Raw genomic sequence first — 21562 nt, forward strand, 5'->3', positions numbered from 1 at the left:
AAGAAGGGGGAAGGATTTAGATCCTTTTATTTATGAAGGATAAACATTTTAATTTATATCTCACATAAATAAGATTACTCTCTAGATGTGCTTGAGTAGGGCATAAGGTGTTACATCAAATTTCAATTCAAGTTTAACTTTCTGCATCAGTTTCATCATTATAAAAATATCCAATCCCTCTGCTTTCAAAGTGGTTTAGAGAAAAATATATTCCTCCTTTCAGCATGACCTTGTTCCCAAAAACATAGTTTTTGTCTAAATGTATGAGATATTTTTGCCTTTTGGGGATCCATGCTGTTCAGAAATCTTATTACTGCCAAAATGTGTAACACTAAATTAGACTCTTTGTCAGTTGGAAAGTTGACTCGTGTGTAAGATACTGTCTACAAACCTCAGACAACTGTGACGTAAAACCAAAATATTTTTATGCACATCTCTAAGAATGTGTGGAACTGAAATACAAATAAGTTGCATAAACTTCCACCACTTATGTGGTTAATTTTGTGTATTGAATTCCATTCAGTTGAAATCAAGCATGTGAATGTGGCATTTTCCTTATTTTCACTTAAACAGACATGAACTTTGAATTTACTTTAATGGGACACTCTGAAACTAACAGACCTGCACAACTGAACTACTGAGATTAAGTGGTATAATTAACGACATTCAAAACCTTTTAAGATCCAGTAAATATCTTGACATAAGTGAAATATCATTTCACAAAACAAAGACAAAATATTTTTTCCAATAAATTCATTTATTATGTTGTGGGACAACATTTACAAACCTTCCTGTGCAAGTACAGCTGTTTCTGCATTTTGACGACCGCATGCCCTGAAAACATGGCAAACCTTTCTCGCTATTATTCGAGTTCCTCCCCTCATGCTGCAGCCGAAGGCATCAAATAGCATGTCTCGGTAATTTCATGCACACATTGGGCAAATGATGAATTTAGAGTTTGCATAATTGAAAAGCTTGCTGTTCATCTCTGCAAAAATGTAAGTTGGCATAATATCTCATGATCAAAACTTACACATTAAGGTCATGAAATCAGGTTTATCCATTCATGTCTTAGCTCCTATGAGAAAATTAACATTCATTCACATGGTATTTGTTGATTAATTCATTGAGTATGGTCCCCTGTGAAGGGAAAAATAATCATATTTACAAATATAACAAAATAACAGATTCGAGGGATATTTGCCATAAAATACTCAATTACTATACAAACTGATTCTCAGTCACAGCATTCAGAGTAGAACAAAAGCACTTGTGGCATCATAAATTAACAATCATCAGCTTCCATCAACGTATCATCTGATCTCGATGTTTAATGTGTTCTAATATGTTTCATCCAGGTTATTTACACCCATGTCTGCAACGCCTTACTTGCCTGTGGTTTCACTGCTATAGCTTGTACTATATTTTCAAATAAACACTAAAATATTCTCCCATAACTTGACATTTAACAAGAAGTGAGAGAATTAAAACATGGAGATTCAAGTGAGATAAACCTTTGTGAAAAACCTTCAGTGTTGCATGAAAAATAACCCATAAAGTATTTCGGCCTACAGTCAACAGAAAGATATTTGTGTGAAAAGCTTGAGGACAGATGTTTGGGGGGGGGGGCGTTAATAGGTCAGTGGTTGCAAAAGAAAAAAATTTAAATCAGTGACAAAATACAATCAGTGAATATACATTCAATTGCAGTGACTAGAGGAACCTACCCACTGTGGACTGAACGAAGACTAGGTCAGGATAAGGCTCTACTGATCTTCATCATTCCTTATAAAATAACCAGAACAGTTAATAAACCGAGTGGAAGAACAAAACCCTGAAAGGAATGACAGAACAATGTAAGCACTAGTTTAAAAACAAGGTAAATGTGACACAATAATCTCAAAATAAGGACCTACGTTGTCCGTAAAACCAAATAATTAACATTTATGGACTGGATTCTAACTGACAGAAATGGTTTCAAACCTAGAAGAGATAACTGTTGTTATGAAGGGGGTCATCTCCCTTAATGAATCCATAGTGGGTTGCATATTAAGGCTGCGTATAACATCGCTAGACGATTTGTCAGACTGTAATCCCAGTGTTTCGTTTAAACAATATATAAATTCACACATAAATTTCATTGAATCTTATCTAACACATACTTGAATAGCTATTATTTACGTAACAGCATAAATGGGATCTAAGTAACATATCTTACATTGACGGCAGTTTTCCTCACCTGGAAACATCTGGAAACTTGTGGTTTATTTCCATCTTTGTATCTAGTTTCTATGAGGGTCAATCTGTGGCAAGCAAAACAAAATCTCAAGTGGTCCTTTTATAATCTGCAACTCCTCTTCTCCGTTCTTCTCCCACAGCAGTCCAGTCTTCATCAACTGGGAGAAAATACAGCAGAGCCCTCTTCGTTTCCAGCCGCACTGTCATTTCGCAACACACCACTTCCTCCTTTATCACACTGATTCATCTGTGATGCTTCATTACTGGATGTCTTCCACGTAGTTGGCAGGATAGAGGCCTGCTTGTCCGTCCTTGAGCCGGCCTTTGCACCAACCCTGATCATCTTCTTCGCCAATTTTAGTGAACTCATCCCCTGGAGAAACAGAAAGAAGGGGTGAACATCTGTACTCCAGAAATCTACTGGGAACGTTTAAAAGGTTTTTGCTGAACTCGTGGTCACAGACGTTTTGAGTCTGCCCAGCACGTACCTGCTTTGAAGCTCAGCTCATCCTGCTCCTGTCCCTCATAGTCGTAGAGGGCTCTAACGGGCACAGATACGACTGGAGAAGCCGGCTCATCTTCAAATGGATTCCCATCGCCATTGGCAGAGAAAGGGTTACCGCCCGCGTCTTCGTCTGACCAGTCTGGTGTCTTCTCCATACTGCTCGCACTGGATGGGCAGACAAAACAGCGGCTCAGGAAAACTGATGGGGCAATCCAGCATGCCGGGCGTCAGCAGGGATAAAAGTAGGAAGTTAGAAAAAGGGGAGAAAAAATAACACCAAATAAAGTAAAGCCCAAAGTGCATCTCCAAATCCTGGGACAGCTTTGAGATTCATCCTTAATAAAAAAAAAAAAAAAGGTCCTTCGACAAACATGCTTGCATATGGCATCAATGCTACAAAGCAAGCATTTGGTTCAGGCAGCATGACAAACGATTTAAAAGTTGCTTTGAGGCCACTTTAAGACCAAGAGCATCAAAGGAGAGTGCACACAATGCTGAGGGAAGGCAATGCAGCAAAACAACATGACCACATATCAAAAAGGCACATGGCAAATACAGAAACACGAGACCAAGCAAGATGAATCATTGTGGTGAAATGCATGATTGGAGTTTAACCTGAGCGGCCAACAGGGGGAGCCACCTAAACACGCCACAGAGAACTCGGCTCTGACAGAGTTAAACAGTAAACAGATGAAAAACAGTAAAGGCACACCAGCACATACGCAAAGTATTTACAGCCAGACCTGTTCAGTGACTTTTATCGCAAATCTACTGCTGACACTGGTTTACCTGCTTCTTCTGCAGTTTGGTCAATATTAGAGTTGATTTATGCCAACAAACACGCAGTGAGATTGTTTGCCCTGAGGCTGAATTCACATATTTGTATCATAATTGCTCTGTTATGCATTTGTATTTGTGTGTACATTTCTTTTGATGTTATACAGACTGTTAATTTTCTAGCGATATCAACGACAAATCTGTGTACATGTGTATGTACTTGTATAAATGTTCAGATCTGACTGTAAGACAGAAACATACTGGATTTCCAACGGCAGAGACATGCACCCCCATGCCCTGCGAGACATGGCACTGTTAGGAGTGACGGACAGACACACACTGGCTTTGTGTGCAATGCCATTCCGGTGACCATGCACAGAGCAACACAACAACCTGCCACCTGAGGGAGGAGAGAGGGTTACAAGGAAGAGAGGAGCAAAGTAACGAGGATATGGCGAGAGACGCGGCACGGACGGCGATCCATGAAACAGAGAGAGAAAACAGAAAAGGTGGGGAGGCTGTGGGCGGGCGGAGTGTTCTCTCCTGTTCACCAACGTTTTTATTTCCTCTTTATTCACACTGATGTGGTTGACTGTGGTGTGCTGCTCCACGGCCGTCTCTTCCTCCTCCTCCTCCTCCTCTTCTTCTTCGTCATCCTCAAAAGGGTTTGAGCCCACTGGCGCTGTTTTAGTGGGTACAGTCAGGCTGACAACATGGGACACAGTTAGAGATGTTGACATGCACACACATAAAGACACACCTGTGACATACATGACCTGTGGGGAGAGGTGATGTTGTTAGTTAGCATGTTATATACTGTAAAATACTGTTATGCAGCAGATGGATACTGTGACCGTTAGCTAAACCCCTCTCTTGAACAGCCATTGTCCAATCATAGCTTAGCAACCGGGCACGGCGTGTTAATTGTGGCTTTGTGTTCGCAGATCGGCGACCTAGTAATTATTGAATTGCTTTGTAATAATAAGCATCAACAGGACGGTACAATCAGTCAACAAATTAAATGTGTTTTACCCCAAGCACAGTTAGAAAAGACACCATGACAACCATTTGACTTGTTTTAACTTGAGAACTTCTGCTAAAAGTCCAAAGGAGTTGTGCTTCATAATTAAAACAAAGCTATAAAAACATCATGAAGACACTCAGCTCCGGGTGGTGTGGGTGCAAAATCTTTCTTTAGAAGTCACATGAGGTCAGTTTACTTCCTACCATTGTCACTTTCCACATCAAGGAACAAAAACTTGCACTAGATTTCCACCTGTATCAGAGGAAACAAAGGGTTTCTACTCCATGTTTACAGATTTATTGGACCATGAGCAGCCGTAGCTATCGGCTGGCCCTTGAGAGTGAGAAGCGGAGAAATGTGAACGCCTTTGTTTGCATAGTCATGCCATGCTCTTACAGTTAAGCCTGAGGAGTTGTTACCACAAACGCTGCTGTATGTAAAATGTAACTTTGGATGGTTTCAGTCAACAAACAAACCTGACCTCATAGCTGTGAACATAAGAATTCAAAAGTGGGTGTTAAAACCATGTTCATTCAAACTTCAGACAACAAAATAGGGGAAAATTCATAAAAGGGTAATGATACTTTGTTACAAATGAGGGCTGGAAATACAATCAAGATAAGCCACTAACCCTGAGCTTGAAGTGCCCTGAGACTCCTAATTGCTTCGGATTTAACCTCTCCAAACCCTGTACAACAACAAAGTCCTCCAGTCACACCCATTGATGTTGGAAACGACAGGAAAACAATGTGCTGTAAATGCTGGGTGGGGGAGAGGAGCTTAACTTTCCCAAGTTCAGAGGTCAAATGCTCTCCATGCCTGACATTCCCTTTGTTGACTCCTCTACACACTCCTCTAGTGCTCACATCACGTCTACATACACACAACTTCCTACTAATGTCTGGATAACGGCAGACAGCAGGTGTTTGCACATTGAAATAAGGAAACCTCATTACAAAGCTGCGAAGGAATGTGAAGAGCTAAGGCCTGGTGATTTTAACAAAGTTCCCAGACACAGAACGGGATAAATCACAGCTGACCTCACTTAAAATCCTGAACAATAATTCTAACACAGATAGCAGCTTCTTCTATTAAAGCAACCATGCAAGGGCTGAGCAAAACTCTCATTTTCCAGTGAAACTTCACACACATCTCAATAAATGTATCTTTGTGCACTGACTGTATGATGTGCTATTCCACTCTGATAACAGATGCCTGAGAAGTTTTTATCATAATCAGCTGTTTGTTATCGTTTCCATGAACCACTGTTATATCCTTGGTACCGTTGCCACAACACCAAAGACACATTTCTCTGCAGGGACAACTCTCTTATCTTTGCTTCGAAAGATTACATCATGTCAACAAAAACTGCGAGAGAGCAGTCTAATTCTGTGAAACATGGAAGACGACCAGGCTTTTGTTGCTAAAATCTTAAACAAATACGTGAAATATATGTTTCTCTGCCATAAAAACATGTTGTTTAGCTGAAGTTTAATTTTGGATTTCTTTTTGTTAATCAGGAACTTGCTTAATCCAGGTGCAGGTGTAACAATAACCTAACCGCCTTTGAACTTCCCACTACCAATATTCATGGTATTCATATGGAGGTTTGTGTGTGTGTGTGTGTGTGTGTGTGTGTGTGTCTGTCTGTCTGTCTGTGTCTGTGTCTGTGTCTGTCTGTCTGTGTGTGTGTGTGTGTGTCTGTGAGTAATATTTCCACATTACTTTTTGGCTCAGTTTCAACTATGTACCAGTTGACTCCAGTCTCGTGGGGATGAATTCTTTCCCAACACACTGTAACTAAACGTTTACTGCTACCATGGAAACCGCTGCACAATGAGACGTCACTCCTGGAGCTTCCCTTATGTAACGCTTTACAAGCATTCCTTCAGAGTAAGACATTTAGAGTAAGAGATGTGCGGTGCGCTGGATTGTCTCTGATGTGGGGAGTTTGGATCAGGAAGACAGAGAGTAAGTGAGTGTGTTTACAAAACGGACACTCAAGTTTTCTGTGTGTTTGTTAGAGACAGAAAAAGTGAGTCAGAGAGCGATCAGATATCTACCTGCTGCTGGTCTTGGCAGGCTGAACAGGCTGGTCTGACCCAGTTTGACTGATGCCTGTCAGAGTGACGCCCTCCGATGGCTTCTTCTTTTCCCGTCTGCTGAGGGTTCGGTTCAGGTCTATGGACCAGTCCTGGTAGACACACACACACACACACACAGTGTCTTGAAAACACGCAGCTAGCAGCGGAAGAACAAGTCACAGGCATGTGCACAGCAATATACACGCACTTCAAAACATCTCTCAAGCATTTCTCAGGCCGTGACACTGACTCTGCATTTTGAAACTGTAAATGCACGTGTTTATATTGTACAGTAAAGGCCTGATACAATGAGAGACACAACCACGAACAGTATCCATCACCTGTTGGAAAGAAACACGGCACCAAGGAGTCTCCCCTCCACCAGAGGCTAACGAGGGAGAGTGGAGCAAAAGAGAGGTGGTCCAATACCGCAAAAGAGACAGTTACAGAGAAGAAAATGTTTTTTGTATAATACAGATACAGTTATCCATTTTGCTAAAAGCATTTTTCAAATGACTGGGTTATTTCCTGGACTTTTATTTTTGATACACAAGACCTACATTCACAATGATTAACTAACTTAAATTTGCAGTATCTATCACAACATGACTGCATGATATCAATCTTTTGCTGGAACTATATGTCTAAAATAAATTCTAATAAATCAGACGGCAGTCTCTCTTCATTTTTCATTTAAGTGATATATAGCACTAGTATGTGCCACCTTTGAGCTTTCCGAAAAGCTTATCTGATCCCTCTGTATTGTCAGACTTCTCAAACTTTTCAAGATCAAAGGATCTTTCAGTCTGGCTCATGACCTCTGAGACCTCTGTGACATTGCTGGTCCAGGGTGGCATCATGTGATGTACCGCAGGGTTCACATAGACAGAAAAATGAGAGGAAGGGCCGCAGTTCAAAGGTTAGAGGGAACAGAGGGTCAGAGCTGTGACAGTGGTACATACTAGTGGTAATACTAGAAATTCTAATACATGGAAAATGACTGTAAATATCCTGTAGTAATCCGGTACAGTGTAGCAAGCAGCCATGTGGTGTCTAGGTGCTAGGTGCATCTTTGTTTCATTAATGCTCTATGAAACTTGAATGCGAGATACAAACACAACCACCTCAAACACACACACACACGCAAAAGGAAGCAGTAAGGAGTGAGAGTGTTACTGGAAAAAAGAATCTCCCCCCATGGCTGGTGTAAAAAGAACAGCCCTCCCATGCAGAACTCACTAAAATGGACCTTCTCCTAAAGGAGCGAGGATGGGACCAGTCCAAATTCTGTCAGACATGGGAAGAGGGAAGCAGGTATAGGACAGGGTTAATACGGACAACACAGTCTACTCCTAAAACTGTGAGGTTTACACTGTAGGATGCAGAAATGTTAGTTTGTGAATGTAGGGATGACGAACACCAGCAATTATTCTGGGGATACTAAAGAGCCAGAATAATGAAGATATGACAGTGTTGTATTGTTTTTGACAATTTGCCGCTCCTTTTTCGCTCCTTATTCATTCAAGTTTATTTTGAATATCTATGCAGGTCTTGCTCATTTTTGTTTGGTGTGTATCTTTGTCACAGAAAAGATTTATTCCTTTCTTTAAAAACCAAGCGCTCCCCAGAAAGAAAAACAGCCTGGTGATGATGGAAGTGGAAGAAGCGCCCCCTTGGAACGGCTATGCCTGCAAGAACACTCAAAAGCTCTATAATTTCCAGCATTGCCAGCTCATGCAGTCACCTCCCAACAGGAGGTGAAATAGGGAAAAACTACATCCCTCTCGTTGTCACTCTGACTGCTGAGGACAGATTTACTGCCACCTCTGCTGCCAAACAACATACTTCAATGACAAAAATGACACTGGGTAATAACTCCTGCTTGGGCTACAGGTTTTTCTTTTTTCCTTTGAACATTTTTCAGCACGGCTTATTCATCCATTTTTGCTGTCCTCTTGCCTTGTGGTTCTTGGAGTTGGACCTGGGAGAGCGCCAGTGCGCCTTAAGAGGGAATACGAGCATCTAAAGATAAGTAATGACTGTAAGTCATTCATAATCATACCTATTACTCCATGTCTTCAAGTCAGCAGCAAGAAAAAGCCTTGAGAGCCTAAAGAGTTCATGTGATTAAAGAAAGTGAGGGACCACGACCGAATGTGTATCTGTAACTTATTTTGAGCGCCTTTGGATGGTTCTCCATTCTTCCTCCATCAAACGTTAAGCAGTCTGTCTCTTTTCTTCTACTCTTATTTGTTTAAATCAACGGTGTTGTACCTCAAACTGGGGCCAGTTCATTGGCATGCCGGGGCCTTGATTGGACCGGAACCATTTCAGGTCCTCTTCAGCATCAGTAGCGGAGATTGTGTCTTCCAACGTGTGGTAGATTGTCTGGAATCTATGGAGACAATATTGTACATCATTTTCCAGGCGATAATTGAAATCTCTGTTCATCAGCTGCAACAGCTACATTTATGTGTTCAGACATCCAACGGCTGGTTGGACCAATGCTGGGAGAAGAACAACCCCTGTGTCTGACCTGTGATTGGTAGAGAGATCCAGGTGCTGTTTAACCTCCAGCAGCAGCTCTCTGAAGAAGCGGATGCGTTTGTCTTCAAACTGCTGCCATTGCTCAAACACTTGCTCCATGTTCTCCATGTACTGAGGGGTCAGCTTGTCGAGCTCTTCAAGGGATTTCTCATAGCGTTCCTTAGTCTGGGAGGATTGAAGTGATTTTTAAAACATAGAAAACGTGAATTTCTGTCATTTTTAACAGATGATGGTTCTTAATTTGAGTTAAAAAAGAGACCAAGGCTCTTAGTCCCAACTATAATCATCAATGAAAGACTTAAACATTTCAATTTAAGGAAGTCAGGTGGCATTTTAAAATGGTTTGCATATGACCTATGATTTACACCTGGTAAGCACAAGAAAAGATTTAAAGATTAGATCTCCAGTGGGCTCACAGCATATCACACTCTCACAAGCCAGAGTACAACACAATGCTCTTCTTTCAAAGCAGCCCTACCTTCTGCACCTCCTGCTGGCACTTTTCCACCTTTTCCTGGAGCTTCTTTTGAGCATCAGGGTTGTTGTTGCTCTCCAGTTTGCTGTTGGTCTCCCTGCTGGCTGCCAGCTTCTCTTCTTTGCAAGCAGAGTGGTAAGCCTTCTTCATTGTCTCCATCTGTGGATTCAACCGAAAAAGTGCAATAAATTACAAGCACTAAGGTCACTTAGAACGAACTAACGATGGAGGTACAGAAAGAGCACTAAGATTTGTGTCCGAACGAGGGATTTAAACATAAATGAATCTTTTTTGGATTAAGTTGTTGGAAAACTGGCTGGTCAGTCACTAAAAGTATTCTACTTTCAATTCAATAACATCTTTTAAAAAGATTATTTTTGTCAAATATCCTAAGCATAACCATTTTTTCCAAAATGTGCATGCATATTACTGTCTCCTTGTTATTTTGGAGATAGTCTTTGAGGGAATTTGATTACATTTTCTTTCTTCTTAAGGTTGATAACATATTCATCATGATGCCTGAAAGCCTGGCTACATTTGTGTCACTAGTTATTTTTGGAATCATTACAACCAATTTCCTGCTTTGAGAAGCTTTGAGACCCCAAACACATGAATGTCGGAATGTCTGCTAAGTTTTATATATGATGCATTTAACCACTTCTTTACCAGTGTTTACATCTAAATAAGGGATAACAATTGAGGAAGCAAATCATGCATGGTAGCTTTATGTGAGGAGTGTCTTGGGCAGGGCCCAGTGTAATTTGGGCCCAGAGCCAAAGCAGCCATACCCCTTCTGAGCACACCATGAGGTCGTGAGTAGTGGACATTTAAAACACAAGGACAGCAGCCACGTCCGTCTCCCTAATTTCATTTAACAGGTAGTTACAGTGAGTGGTCCTCCATTTGTGTGTGTGCAAAACAAAATGTCTATCTAGTCTACCTGGTTTAGCATGTACATGTCTATTAAGTGTCTGTCTGTTACTGACATTGACTTCCATGTCACCCATGTCAGCCACTCATTTTCTAGACCAGTTAATTAGCCTCATTTCCTCTGCCCTCCACCACTTGTCTCTGTCTGTCTGGTCAATCGATAAATCACCACGGCTACAAAACTGTATTGTTCTGTCCCTGCTCAACGACAAGGCCAGGATGTCGCCACCCCCCGGTGACATCACACACACACAGGAAATGGGGGCAATGGGTCTGGAGGTTGCAAAACGTCCTGCGGCTTTGAACATACAAAAACTTGCATGTGCACGATCTTACATGCGTGCACAGAAACAGAAAGGAATGTGTGGACTGCCAAGTAAACAGGCTGCTACTATGAAAGCAGCAGCAGGAAATACACTGACCTGATTTTGAACTAAGAGGTGCCAGTCTCCCTGCAAGTCCTGGATGCTTCCTTCCCTTTTACTGACAGTCAAAGTCACTTCGGGATACAGTAACTGGCTGCTATCTTCGCACACTGTGGATAATAGTTTGCGAAAGCTTCTAATTCAAGATGAAGATGTTGCAATTGTGGTTCTGCTTGGCTGTTGTTTAGTAAGCAGGTAGTCATGGAAGGAAAATAATGGTGTGTCAGTGATATGTAATCATGTGAACTGAGGGGTAAAACTGATAGTTAGCTCTAATGAATGACTTGCTTGTGCTAACTGCTTGGCTGTTCATAGTTTAAAACATGTTTGATAGGAATTACTTAAAAGGAGTGACCACTACACGTGATGCTATTTTAGCATCCTGTGAGCTCCTGACATTCACACCTCTTTGAGTTTCTTTGCCCATGGCTTCTGAGCCTTGCGGAAGCCGTCGTCGGCCTCTTTAGTCTCTTTGAAGCCGCCGATCATCTGTTTGTGGTAGGCGTCTCTCTGCCAGTTCTTCAGCTTCTCGTAGTCTTCTGCCATCAGTGCTGCTTTCACCTCCATGTGAAGCTCGCTCACCTTCTCCGCCTCCGTGCACAGAGCAGACCACGCCCGCTCCAAAGTACCGTACTGAGGGCCTGAGGGAAGAGTTATTCACCAGTCATCGCCTGTGAAAGTCATGCTTTAAGGGAATACATCTGTTCATATTTTGCATTAGTACGGTGTTATAGTTTAAATGCTGTCCCTAAGAGAGCAAAGAGCACAATCCCTGGGATTTTGTCAATATTATATTAGCACTGACTCTGAAAATTTAAACTGTTATATACAATTTAATAAAAAAGATATTTCTTATATACCTACCTTTTTCTACGAGTTGACGCCAGCGCTTCGCCCATTCTGTGAGCTGCTGTGCGTAGGACTTTTCAATACGTGCCCGCTCATGAAGGCAGTTCATCAAGTCATTACAGAGTCTGTTGCCATCGTCTACCCGTTTCACTGTTCGCTTGTAATTACCAACCTGAGAACCAGCAGAGGAGACACAGACCGAGAAAACAGAAAGTTATATAAATATTAGTTACGGCAAGAGTGGCACTAGATCTCCTCGGAGGTGATGCTCCTTGAGTGGAGTGAATCAATTGAAAAAATATATATATGGTGGCATTATTGTGGTGCCGATGTGCTAAAACTGTTATATTCACAGGATTTATTCTACTCATTTCATGAGTTGCTTCTGAGTTTTAAATGTCATCTCAAACCCATTTTCAGCAACAAAAAATGAACTATGGAAGAATTATGATCCCTGATGTAAGGGCAGGTGGTGTGAAGGAATTTGTGCATCTCACCTCCCAGAAACTGTCACTGGAGACATCGATCATGGAGTCATCATAGGAGCCCGACATCGCTGCTGCCCTTAGTTACACTCAGTGTGTGTAGGGCCTAGAAAAACGCACAAAAATCACATAAAGAATTAATGAATTAACCCTCTTAGCTCAATCGCTACAAGCTAAATAAAACAATATCATAGACTGGTAATTTCCTTTTTGTTTAAAAGAGAGAAACCATAATCAGCACTTAAACTGATAAATGATTAATCATTTTAGTCATTTGTCAAGCAGACATATGAATCATTTGCTGGTTACAGCTTTACAAAACAATACTAAGCTAACCAGGTAGCGTAAACAGTAATTATATTGATTTTAAATTTTTTTTGAAAATTGATTTTCTATTCCTTTTAACAAATTTCATTCCAACATGAACAAATTATATATATAATAATATACAAGATACATCATAAAACATATGCAGACATACATACCACATCATATCCACTGGTACTATTCAACTTTTTACAAGGTAAGCTTCAGACATACAGCATAGAAAAGGCCAATATTTAATATGGCTGAGTCATTAAATACATAAAGCAAGCTGGAAGGGAAACATTATTTATTTAGCCTGTTACACACGTATTCTCTCTATGAAACCAACCACATTGTGCCAGCAGTCACAATAGCATCCCTCAGACATTAAAGCTGTGGATCAGACTTAGTTCAGTAGAGACGTACAGAGAGACAAGGTAGGGGAAGAAAATGTGTGATCTGGTTTGATAATCTAGGAAGCAGGTGGTTGTTTTCATCTATTTCTATAACCTCATTACCCTAAAAACACATCAAACTGAAACCACGGTGGTTGCTGGCGGCACACTGAATTTCAGCTAAACTGTGTGTGTGTGTGTGTGAGTGATTCTGTCAGAAAGAAAGAAAAAGAAACTGTCGAGAAGCGCACAGTGGGATGCTTCCGTTTCCTTCAGACGGGCACGACAGTCGGTCCTCTGTTAGTCTCCTCTCCCCCTCCTCTCTCCTCACGTCCATCATTTCAAACTCAACAGTCCCTCTTTATTCACCCTCCTCCATCCTCTTCCTCTCTGCCTGCTCTCTCGTTCGTCTCCTCGCATCTCCATCAGCCTGGAGCGTCTCTCTCTCCCTCTCTGCAGCCCGACTGGCCCTGTTCAGGTCTAGTATCTTGTAACCATATATATTCAGATTGTGGTCACGTCCACCAACATCAGCACTCGTCTGAAATGTATCTCAAGTGACCACTCAGGATCAGATTTTGCTTTCCAGCTCGCATTCAGTTTCACCTCAACATCTGAGTTCAATGGAGCCATAACAAGTAATTGATTAGTCATTTAAAAGAAGATTATTCTCCACAATTACCAGACTAAATGATAAATTCACAGCTGGAGGGTTGATTAATAAATTATTTGATAATGAAAATAGCCCTAATGCCCTAATGATATGTGAGAGATGAAAAAAATCTAACAATCTAGTCGCAGATGTTATCTTTTAAGAAAAAAAATGCCAAAAATTCCTGTTACAGCTTCCCCTCAGTTTAAATGTTGGACTACTGGTCTATTACGCAAATTATCATGATCCTCCATCACGTACTCTCACTTTTCATTTTCCAGACTAGTCTGGTGATTACATAAAATGCCCATTTCTAATCTGGAGCTGTCCACTTGTGATCGGATCACATATGATGCGCTTTGGTGCCCAGTGTGGACACACTGGGCCTCATTCAGTCGAGCGAGACAGCGAGAGGATGAGGGCCGGTGCTTAGTGTGTGTCAGTGATTGTGTGTGTGTGTCTGTGTGTGTTGGTCAATGGTCAGTGGCCCGTGCCCTCCAGGGCAGGACTTGGACAGAGGGTAGTATTGTGGTCACTGGGAGCTGGGGAACAATCCTCCCCTTTAACTGTGTTTGTAGTTTACAATCAGGTCAGTCAAACAGCCAAACACACACACACACACACACACACACACACAGATGTTGTCTGTCACCATTTCTAGAAAAAAAAAACACACACATTACCCAACTTCCTCATGAATGATAGCCTTGATAACCAACAAGTGTGTGTAGAGCACCTTGTAGGCATCAAATACTACAATAATATAACATTTTTGACTCAGTTGCTTAAAATTGTGAGTGTTATAGAATTTGATGAGACAAGTAAAAAATATTTCTAATATCTACAGAAAACAATCATTTTAAAGAGGATGTGACAACAAAGTAGGAAACAGTCAAAGGAATTCATAGCATTTTATAGTTTAGGGTAACTGTATCACCTTGAAGCATATATAAATAAAACATTTAAGCTACAGTATTTCAAAATATCATTGTAACAACAGTGGGGCAATAAGTCAACACTATTCCGTTAGGCTCCTTGTAATATTTGAACTGAAACCATTAGTGAATGAATTGTTTTCTGTTCCCTCAAATCCCTCGTGAGCGTTAATATCAATGTGCTGCGTCGACTGTCTAATTCTCGAAGGGACAAGCTCCATCACAGCCTGATTCGGCCGTAGGTGTGTGTGTGTGTGTGTGTGTGTGTGTGTGTAATAGAAAAACTATGGAGCACTCCTTCTGCCTGTCCTCTTGTCCCATGTGTTTTTCCCTACCAGCTGTCCATATGCTTCATTCACCAATGACTGCTGTAGGACAGGAGAGGGACGCACAAGGGACACGTGGAACGAGCCACAAATATCTACTCTAAACATGGCAGCAAGTCTTCTGATATCAAACTGTGCTGAGCACAAACTTCCACTGACGGCATGACCACAGCAGCATAAAGGGAGGTTAAAATGATCCTATTGTATATTACTGTACAGTATCACATAGCTCTTCAACAAGATATACTCTTTACAATCCTTAGACATAGATATGGTTCTCTAACGAAGTGACTCCACTCGCAAAATGTATAATTTAAACACAAGGACACAGATGTACAAAACAATGTTAAGCCACAACAATGTATTGGGAACTCCTTCATCACAAGAGCTCTTTCCCAGGCCTAATGTAATCAACAGCAAACAGGAACAGCCGTCTGCACACCCTTCGCTCTGTAGGACATGGGGACTGTGTTAAACAATTGAACGCGGCTTGACCCAGAAGTGTAAACAATGCTGTTGACTAAGTCGAGGTCTGAAGTCCATTCGATCTGTCACCCAGAGGAATGCTGGAAAATCCAACACTGTGTGCTGCCATGCACAACCAAGAAAAAAGAAAAAACATGAAAATGAAGAGAATTAAACAACAAAAGATCACTGCCAGATTGTAATTTGTCCATCAAATTACAATCTGGCAGTGAGTTTTTGTCATTTAAATTTGAAGTGACAAACAAATGCATAAAACAGTCGAAATGCCGACAAATGCATGATTTCATCAAGGCTGCAGAAATGTGGCTGAATGGGTTACTAGTGAATCTTAGATTAGGGGCTCAGTGATTCCGTAATCAAACGCAGCAATGATATCTACTGAAGATAAGTAAAAGTACTGAGCGGACTGGAATTTAGTTGCTGACAACAGCCTCAAGATAGAAGTGAGCAAATGCATTCCTCACTGCTACCATGCTTAAATCGAATCTTGGCACATTAAGCAAGTTCCCACACTGTCGCTACTCATCTAACTCTTCTTTAAAACGTGCAAATTTGTATCTGAATTTGCACAGATGAGGCTGTTATAAAGTAGAGGTAGGGTTAACACGTATTAGTTTGTTGATTTGTGAAAAATGATCCTGAGAGTGGCAGCTGCTTGTGACAGGCAGAGAGCTAAAGGGGGGAAGGAGAGGCCGATATTGAGACAGCAAAAGCGAGAGACGACCATGTGTGTGTTATTAAAAGTACATGAAACCTCACTGTACTATGCTGTTGGAGATGAGAGGACCTGAATCATGCCTAAGAACAGACACATGAGATGTCAGTGACCTTTATAACCAGAGCAGGGGGGTGAGAATTTGACAGAGATGAAGACAGAGGTAACAATCAAAGGGCAAAAAAGAGACGGGCTATGAAAGATGTTAGAAAACAGGCCCTTGAGTAGAAGAGCATATTCTTTCCCACAAACCACCAGCAAACATGTCTGCTCACCCCCTGTTTATGTTTCTCGGAGTGCTCTGGGGGATGTCAGACAGAAACAGTGTCATGAATGGAGAGCTGAGGAACAGGAAACAAAAGGCTGCACAGACTGCACAGATGAGCGCATACACAGCTGACAGGCATTCACATGCATACCTGCCCTGAAGCTGTGTGTGCGTGTTTATGTGAGAGGATGAAAAATAGAATCAGAACGCCAGGAAACCACCTTGAGTGCCACACAGACTTCATAAATCACCTTTTTAGCACATCTGACATTATGTTTAACTTTAGTGATTTAGGCAGGTCACTTCAGAATGAGCTCTTATCAAGTATTGCAAGGACATCGCTCGATTAGTGCCACACAATCTCTGCCTCAGCCTCAGTCTGGCTGGCCTACTAATCAGTGCCTGCTGCAGTGGGGAAATGTGGGCACAGTCAGTGGAGTTATCCTGAGGGCCGCTGTGTCATATTAAGTTTCCTGCTAAATATTGAGATCTCCCAGCCTTGTCTACATGATTGTCATTATAAGCAAGAACCCACACTGCTTACAGGATTTGTCTACATGAAAATGCATGACTTACTTCTCAGAGGTTTTAAATATAAGAGGAAACAACTAGTGCCAACTTGTTTCCAGTCGTTTCTATGGTTCTGGAAAGATACTGTTGGTCAGAACCTGTCCACTGTATCTTCTGACCAATACAGCTGAAAAAAAATCTGTCAACTACTCGATTAGACGAGCAATAGAAAATTATTTTGAAAATATGTTTACAATGAATTAAGAATTTTAATTTGTTTCAAGCTGAAATACAAACATTTCCCTCTAGCAGATTTCCCAAATGTGAGGATTTCCTTACATGACGGTGAAATAAATCAGGGCTGAACTAATGACTATTATCTGAAGACCATTTTCTCCATTAATATATCACATTTTCCTTGTTGATATCTTCAAATGTCTTGTTTTGTTCAACCAACAGTCCAAAAACCAAAGAGATTGAGTTTGCAATAATATAAAACAGAGGAAACCAGCAAATATTTATGTTGAAGAAGCTGTAACCAGGAAATGTTTGACATTTCTGTCATAGAAAAGGCTTTAACAATCAATAGATCAAATTGGCTGCATATTCATTAATAAATTGTTGTAGCTCTAAAGTGAAGATGCCTCCTTTAAGAATTGCAACAGGCAATTTTCAGTATTTTCTGATATTTTATGGAATGACTTCAGAAAATAATCATCAGATTAATCCATAATGAAAATAATTGTTAGTTGTAGCTCTGCTGGCTATTACTTGAAGCAACACTCAACTCACTTAAATCATCAGAGAGCGTGATTACATAACAAGCAAGCTTAAAAAATACTCAAAGTTATTGCCCTACTTTGCCAATGCCTTTATGTCTTAATCACATGAAAACAGCTTATCTGACCAGGGGTGATTTTTTTTTTTTTGTCCGTTTCCATTTCCTTCTTTTGTTGCATAAAACGTTCGCAATATCTCACAGGCAGGGAGTGCAGCTGAGCTCATCTATCCCTTCAATATTGCGGTTTCACAGCAGGACATTGCTAAATCCCGACTGGGCTATGAGAGGAAAAAATCATTGCTTTGCTTCTTTCTCTCTTGTTGCACACAAACTTCAAGGTCAAATGTTTCCATGGCATTCGCAGTTCACAGCCTTGATTTTCTTTCCCTGTCAGTCAATCACCTCTGCCCTCCTTCCTCATGTGAGCGTAACAGCTGCATGGGACTGCTGATCTCACAGGAATATGGCCTTTCCAATGTGGATTCTCTCTATCACTCTATCAACAGAGCTTCATACTGGGCTTTAGGAAGCTCCAAAACATCAGACAATAAAACCGTTGGTCCATCAACAGCAGGTCGACTGCAGCTTCAATATAAGTGACTGACCTGCCTACTCAAAAACCTCATGCTCCATGGTGAGGGAGAAACAATGGCATTTGTTCCACACTTTCAGGCATTTTCCACTGGACACGCCAGCAGCATGGAGAGCAACATAATGGAGGGAAATTCGGTATTACATGACAGGGAAGGGGAGATCCTGACGTCGGCAGCAGACGAATTCTGCACTTTTTCCTGTGGAAGCCCCTGTTCCTGCACGCAGAGTAGTCTCTCTCTCATGTGATGCATTTAAAGCTGCAGACTTTTCAGGAAAGTGTCAGGAACACAATTCGTGCGATATGTGCACATGAGCAAATTCTTTCACAAAGGCAGAGGAACCTTTCTGGAGCTGCTTTACTGTGTTAACAAAAACCAGCAGGCCTGCAAATAATGGCAAATTATTTCTGCTTTGATTTACTTGATAAATTTGTTCAAATTCGGTTTACAAAAAAGTCAGAAAATGGAGAAAAACCCCATTACAATCTCCCTTTTTATATTGCTTGTTTTGTCTGACCAACAGTCCAAAACCTAAAGATATTCAGCTTATCATCAATGAGGACTCAAACTGAACAAATGTTCACATTTGAGAGTCCAAACGAGTGATTATTGACCATTTAATTGACTTTAACATTCAGTCAATTATCAATTTTGGGAAGTCCGACCTGTGACTAACTTAAGTGTAAAAAAAGTGTCTTTCTGCTTTAGTGGAAGTGGTAAATGTTCATTCATATTGGCAGTCTACATGAATTAATGTGAATGAATGAATTTACATGTGCTCTTGTAAAATACGCCAATAAAGATCCCTATAAATGGAGAGGAGTGCCTTCAGCCTAAACTGGAATACCTATTCTAAGTTTAGCTCGGTTGTGTGACAGAGCAATCAGTTCACATGGGCCCCGCTTTAGAAAGAAGGAACCAGCAGCTTTGTCACAGAGCTTTCACTACTGCTTTAACCTGACAACACTACTGCTCCCACAAACACAAACCACATAAATATAGTTATACCGTCATTCTGTATGTCTTAAAACTCTGCATGACTGTGATGACTGATTGTGACAACTTCCCCTGATTAATGTCAATATCATGACTAATGGCTGAATGGCTGAATTGTCACACTCAGAAGGTCCCCTGCTTCGCGTGAATAATCACCTCGTGTGGAAAAGGATTTCTTTTGTGAGATCACAGACTTTTACAGCCACCACCTGACTCTGAAGAGACACCAACATTTCTGGGGTAAATGTGCAGTACAGGAGTCAGGACTGCACTTGGCAGCTGGCTGGCACTGCGCAATCTAAAACACCGAGTGGACTGGAGCATGGGCAGCCCTGAGCCCAAACAGGCAGCCAGAAGAAACGCAGTCCTCCCTCCATGGAGAAATGAGAAAAAATTATGTAATGCTGGAAGAAAACCACGCAGGATGATATGACAAGGACCGTGGGGTTATCTTTACTTGCGAAACCTGCCCCGCCCTTTATCACTCGGTGCAATGATACACTTGTCTCTTTCTCTCTTTACGAAATCTAACGACAGTCAGTTCAGGTAAAAACATCTTGTGGTTAACTACACGAGTTAATCTGGTTCATACCAGCCAAAACCCAAGAGTTATAACAGTAGCATTTATGAAACTACGACCTAACGGGGCTAGCTTACGTCTGTGGACTTTTAATACCCTGACACACCAAAGTTACTGCGGCAGTGTTACAGACAGAGTCAACTAGGAACTCTCAAACTTCAGTTTTAGGATTTATTACACATCTGAGATCACACGAACAATTCTGTTATTGTATCTTTTACTTAATTAAATCATTTTCTTGTGACTACCACAGTACCAACCTCCTCCCATCGGGAAGTAACGTAACTTTAACGTTAGCTCCTAGCTCTCCTGTTAGCGAATTAGCCACAGAGACTTCACCGAAAAGTTGAAAGACAAAATGTAAAAGTCTTGGCTCAGGCTTACCTGGCACAGGTTTATTCCTCGTGAAGGTTTAAGGTTTACAGGTGAGTTATTTCTCTCGCTGGTGCCAATTTCCAAATCTTTTCGGCCGTTTTTCTGCTCAGCAGCGGCACCATCGATTGACTGACTGACACAGCCGTCAGCTACCGGCAGTACGGATCGGCACATCCGGTCAGGACTTTCAAAATAAGACCAGCAGTGACGGAGACGAGATGTACAGTGTGAAGAGTGGGACGTAAATAAGTACATGAATTGTATCTGAGTACAGTTTTGATGTTATTGGACTTTACTTGAGTCTTTCCATCCTATATTACATTATGCCTTCTCTCCACTACATTTTAGAGGGAAATGTTGTCCTTTTACGTTAGAGCTGCAACAATTAATCAGTCAACATAAAACTAGTTGGCAACTGGTTTTATACTCAACTAATTGTTTAAGCTGTTTTTCAAGCTAAAATTACAAAAGGTTGACAATAAATGGAATATTTTTAGGTTTATGACTATTGCTCAGACAATCTGAGACATCTAATGGTGTTACCTTGGGCTCAAGGATATTGTAATGGTCATATTTCACTGTTTTCTAGTGATTTATAGACCTAACAATTAATCAATTAATCGAGAAAATAGATTCGTAGATCATTCTGTAACAAATATAATCATTAAATGCAGACATATATAAAACATATGATGCATTTGTACAGATTTAACTGTTTGAGTATATTTAGTAAAATACATAGAATTAACTGCATTTCAACTGACTACAATAAGAAAAAGGTACTTTCAAATGAATGCATCCGTTAAACTAATCCAATAATGTAATACATACTGATATAACCATAACATGCACCATTCTACAAGAGAATTATGTATAATATGTGTAATATCTCAGAGTTATTCATGATATAATGGTAAATATAATTTACATTGCCTAAATGTATCATCACACTCATTCCAAACAGCATGAAAGGGTTTCTAGTAGTTGGGTTAAATCTACTTAAGCAACAGGAGCATCACAGCCAGTTCATGACACCAAACAATGAGTCTTCACAGCTTCACTAAAGCCTGTCAGACAAGTGTCAAAACCTTTATTTTGAAATCCATTCACTTCCGGTGTTGCAATCTTTAAAACTGATCAGCTTTATGCAAACTATGGAGAGGCGCGGCTGTTTGACGTCATATCCCTTCAAAAGTTGTTCTGGTCACTTTATCCTGAGCCCCCCCCCCCCCCCCCCCACGCTCTGGGCCCCTCTGTGAGGCCTGGGGCCCTACAGGGGCTCCCTGGGGTCGCCAGTAAAACTAG

General features: G+C 41.0%; 1 protein-coding gene across 4 annotated transcripts; it reads right to left on the reverse strand.

Annotated features, from left to right (window-relative positions):
- Window positions 1–736: 736 nt before the first annotated feature.
- Window positions 737–20408, reverse strand: pacsin2 (protein kinase C and casein kinase substrate in neurons 2). 4 transcript variants are annotated; one of them, XM_070853471.1, is made up of 12 exons: window positions 20267–20408; window positions 12352–12445; window positions 11870–12026; window positions 11411–11646; window positions 9654–9809; window positions 9165–9340; window positions 8903–9023; window positions 7868–7915; window positions 6608–6738; window positions 4076–4225; window positions 2727–2908; window positions 737–2611 (listed from the first exon to the last, which is right to left on the reverse strand). In XM_070853471.1, the coding sequence occupies exons 2-12, from the start codon at window positions 12406–12408 to the stop codon at window positions 2499–2501; spliced, it is 1527 nt and encodes a 508-aa protein (XP_070709572.1). In that variant the 5' UTR covers window positions 12409–12445; window positions 20267–20408; the 3' UTR covers window positions 737–2498. The 4 variants fall into 4 exon arrangements, with proteins under 4 accessions (XP_070709572.1, XP_070709573.1, XP_070709574.1 ...); XM_070853472.1 differs by lacking the exon at window positions 7868–7915; XM_070853473.1 differs by lacking the exon at window positions 4076–4225.
- Window positions 20409–21562: the final 1154 nt, after the last annotated feature.

The sequence above is a fragment of the Pempheris klunzingeri genome, chromosome 22 (genome assembly GCF_042242105.1).
Source record: "Pempheris klunzingeri isolate RE-2024b chromosome 22, fPemKlu1.hap1, whole genome shotgun sequence".
Classification (NCBI taxonomy): domain Eukaryota; kingdom Metazoa; phylum Chordata; class Actinopteri; order Acropomatiformes; family Pempheridae; genus Pempheris; species Pempheris klunzingeri.

Excerpts from the sequence above, each read along its gene's own strand:
- pacsin2 (XM_070853471.1), bottom strand. The coding sequence starts at position 12,408 with ATGTCGGGCTCCTATGATGACTCCATGATCGATGTCTCCAGTGACAGT. Across the intron at positions 11,647-11,869 it reads GCGTCAACTCGTAGAAAAAG|GCCCTCAGTACGGTACTTTG; the intron begins GTAGGTATATAA and ends CTCTTCCCTCAG. Across the intron at positions 2,909-4,075 it reads AATAAAGAGGAAATAAAAAC|TGCGAGCAGTATGGAGAAGA; the intron begins GTTGGTGAACAG and ends CTGCCCATCCAG.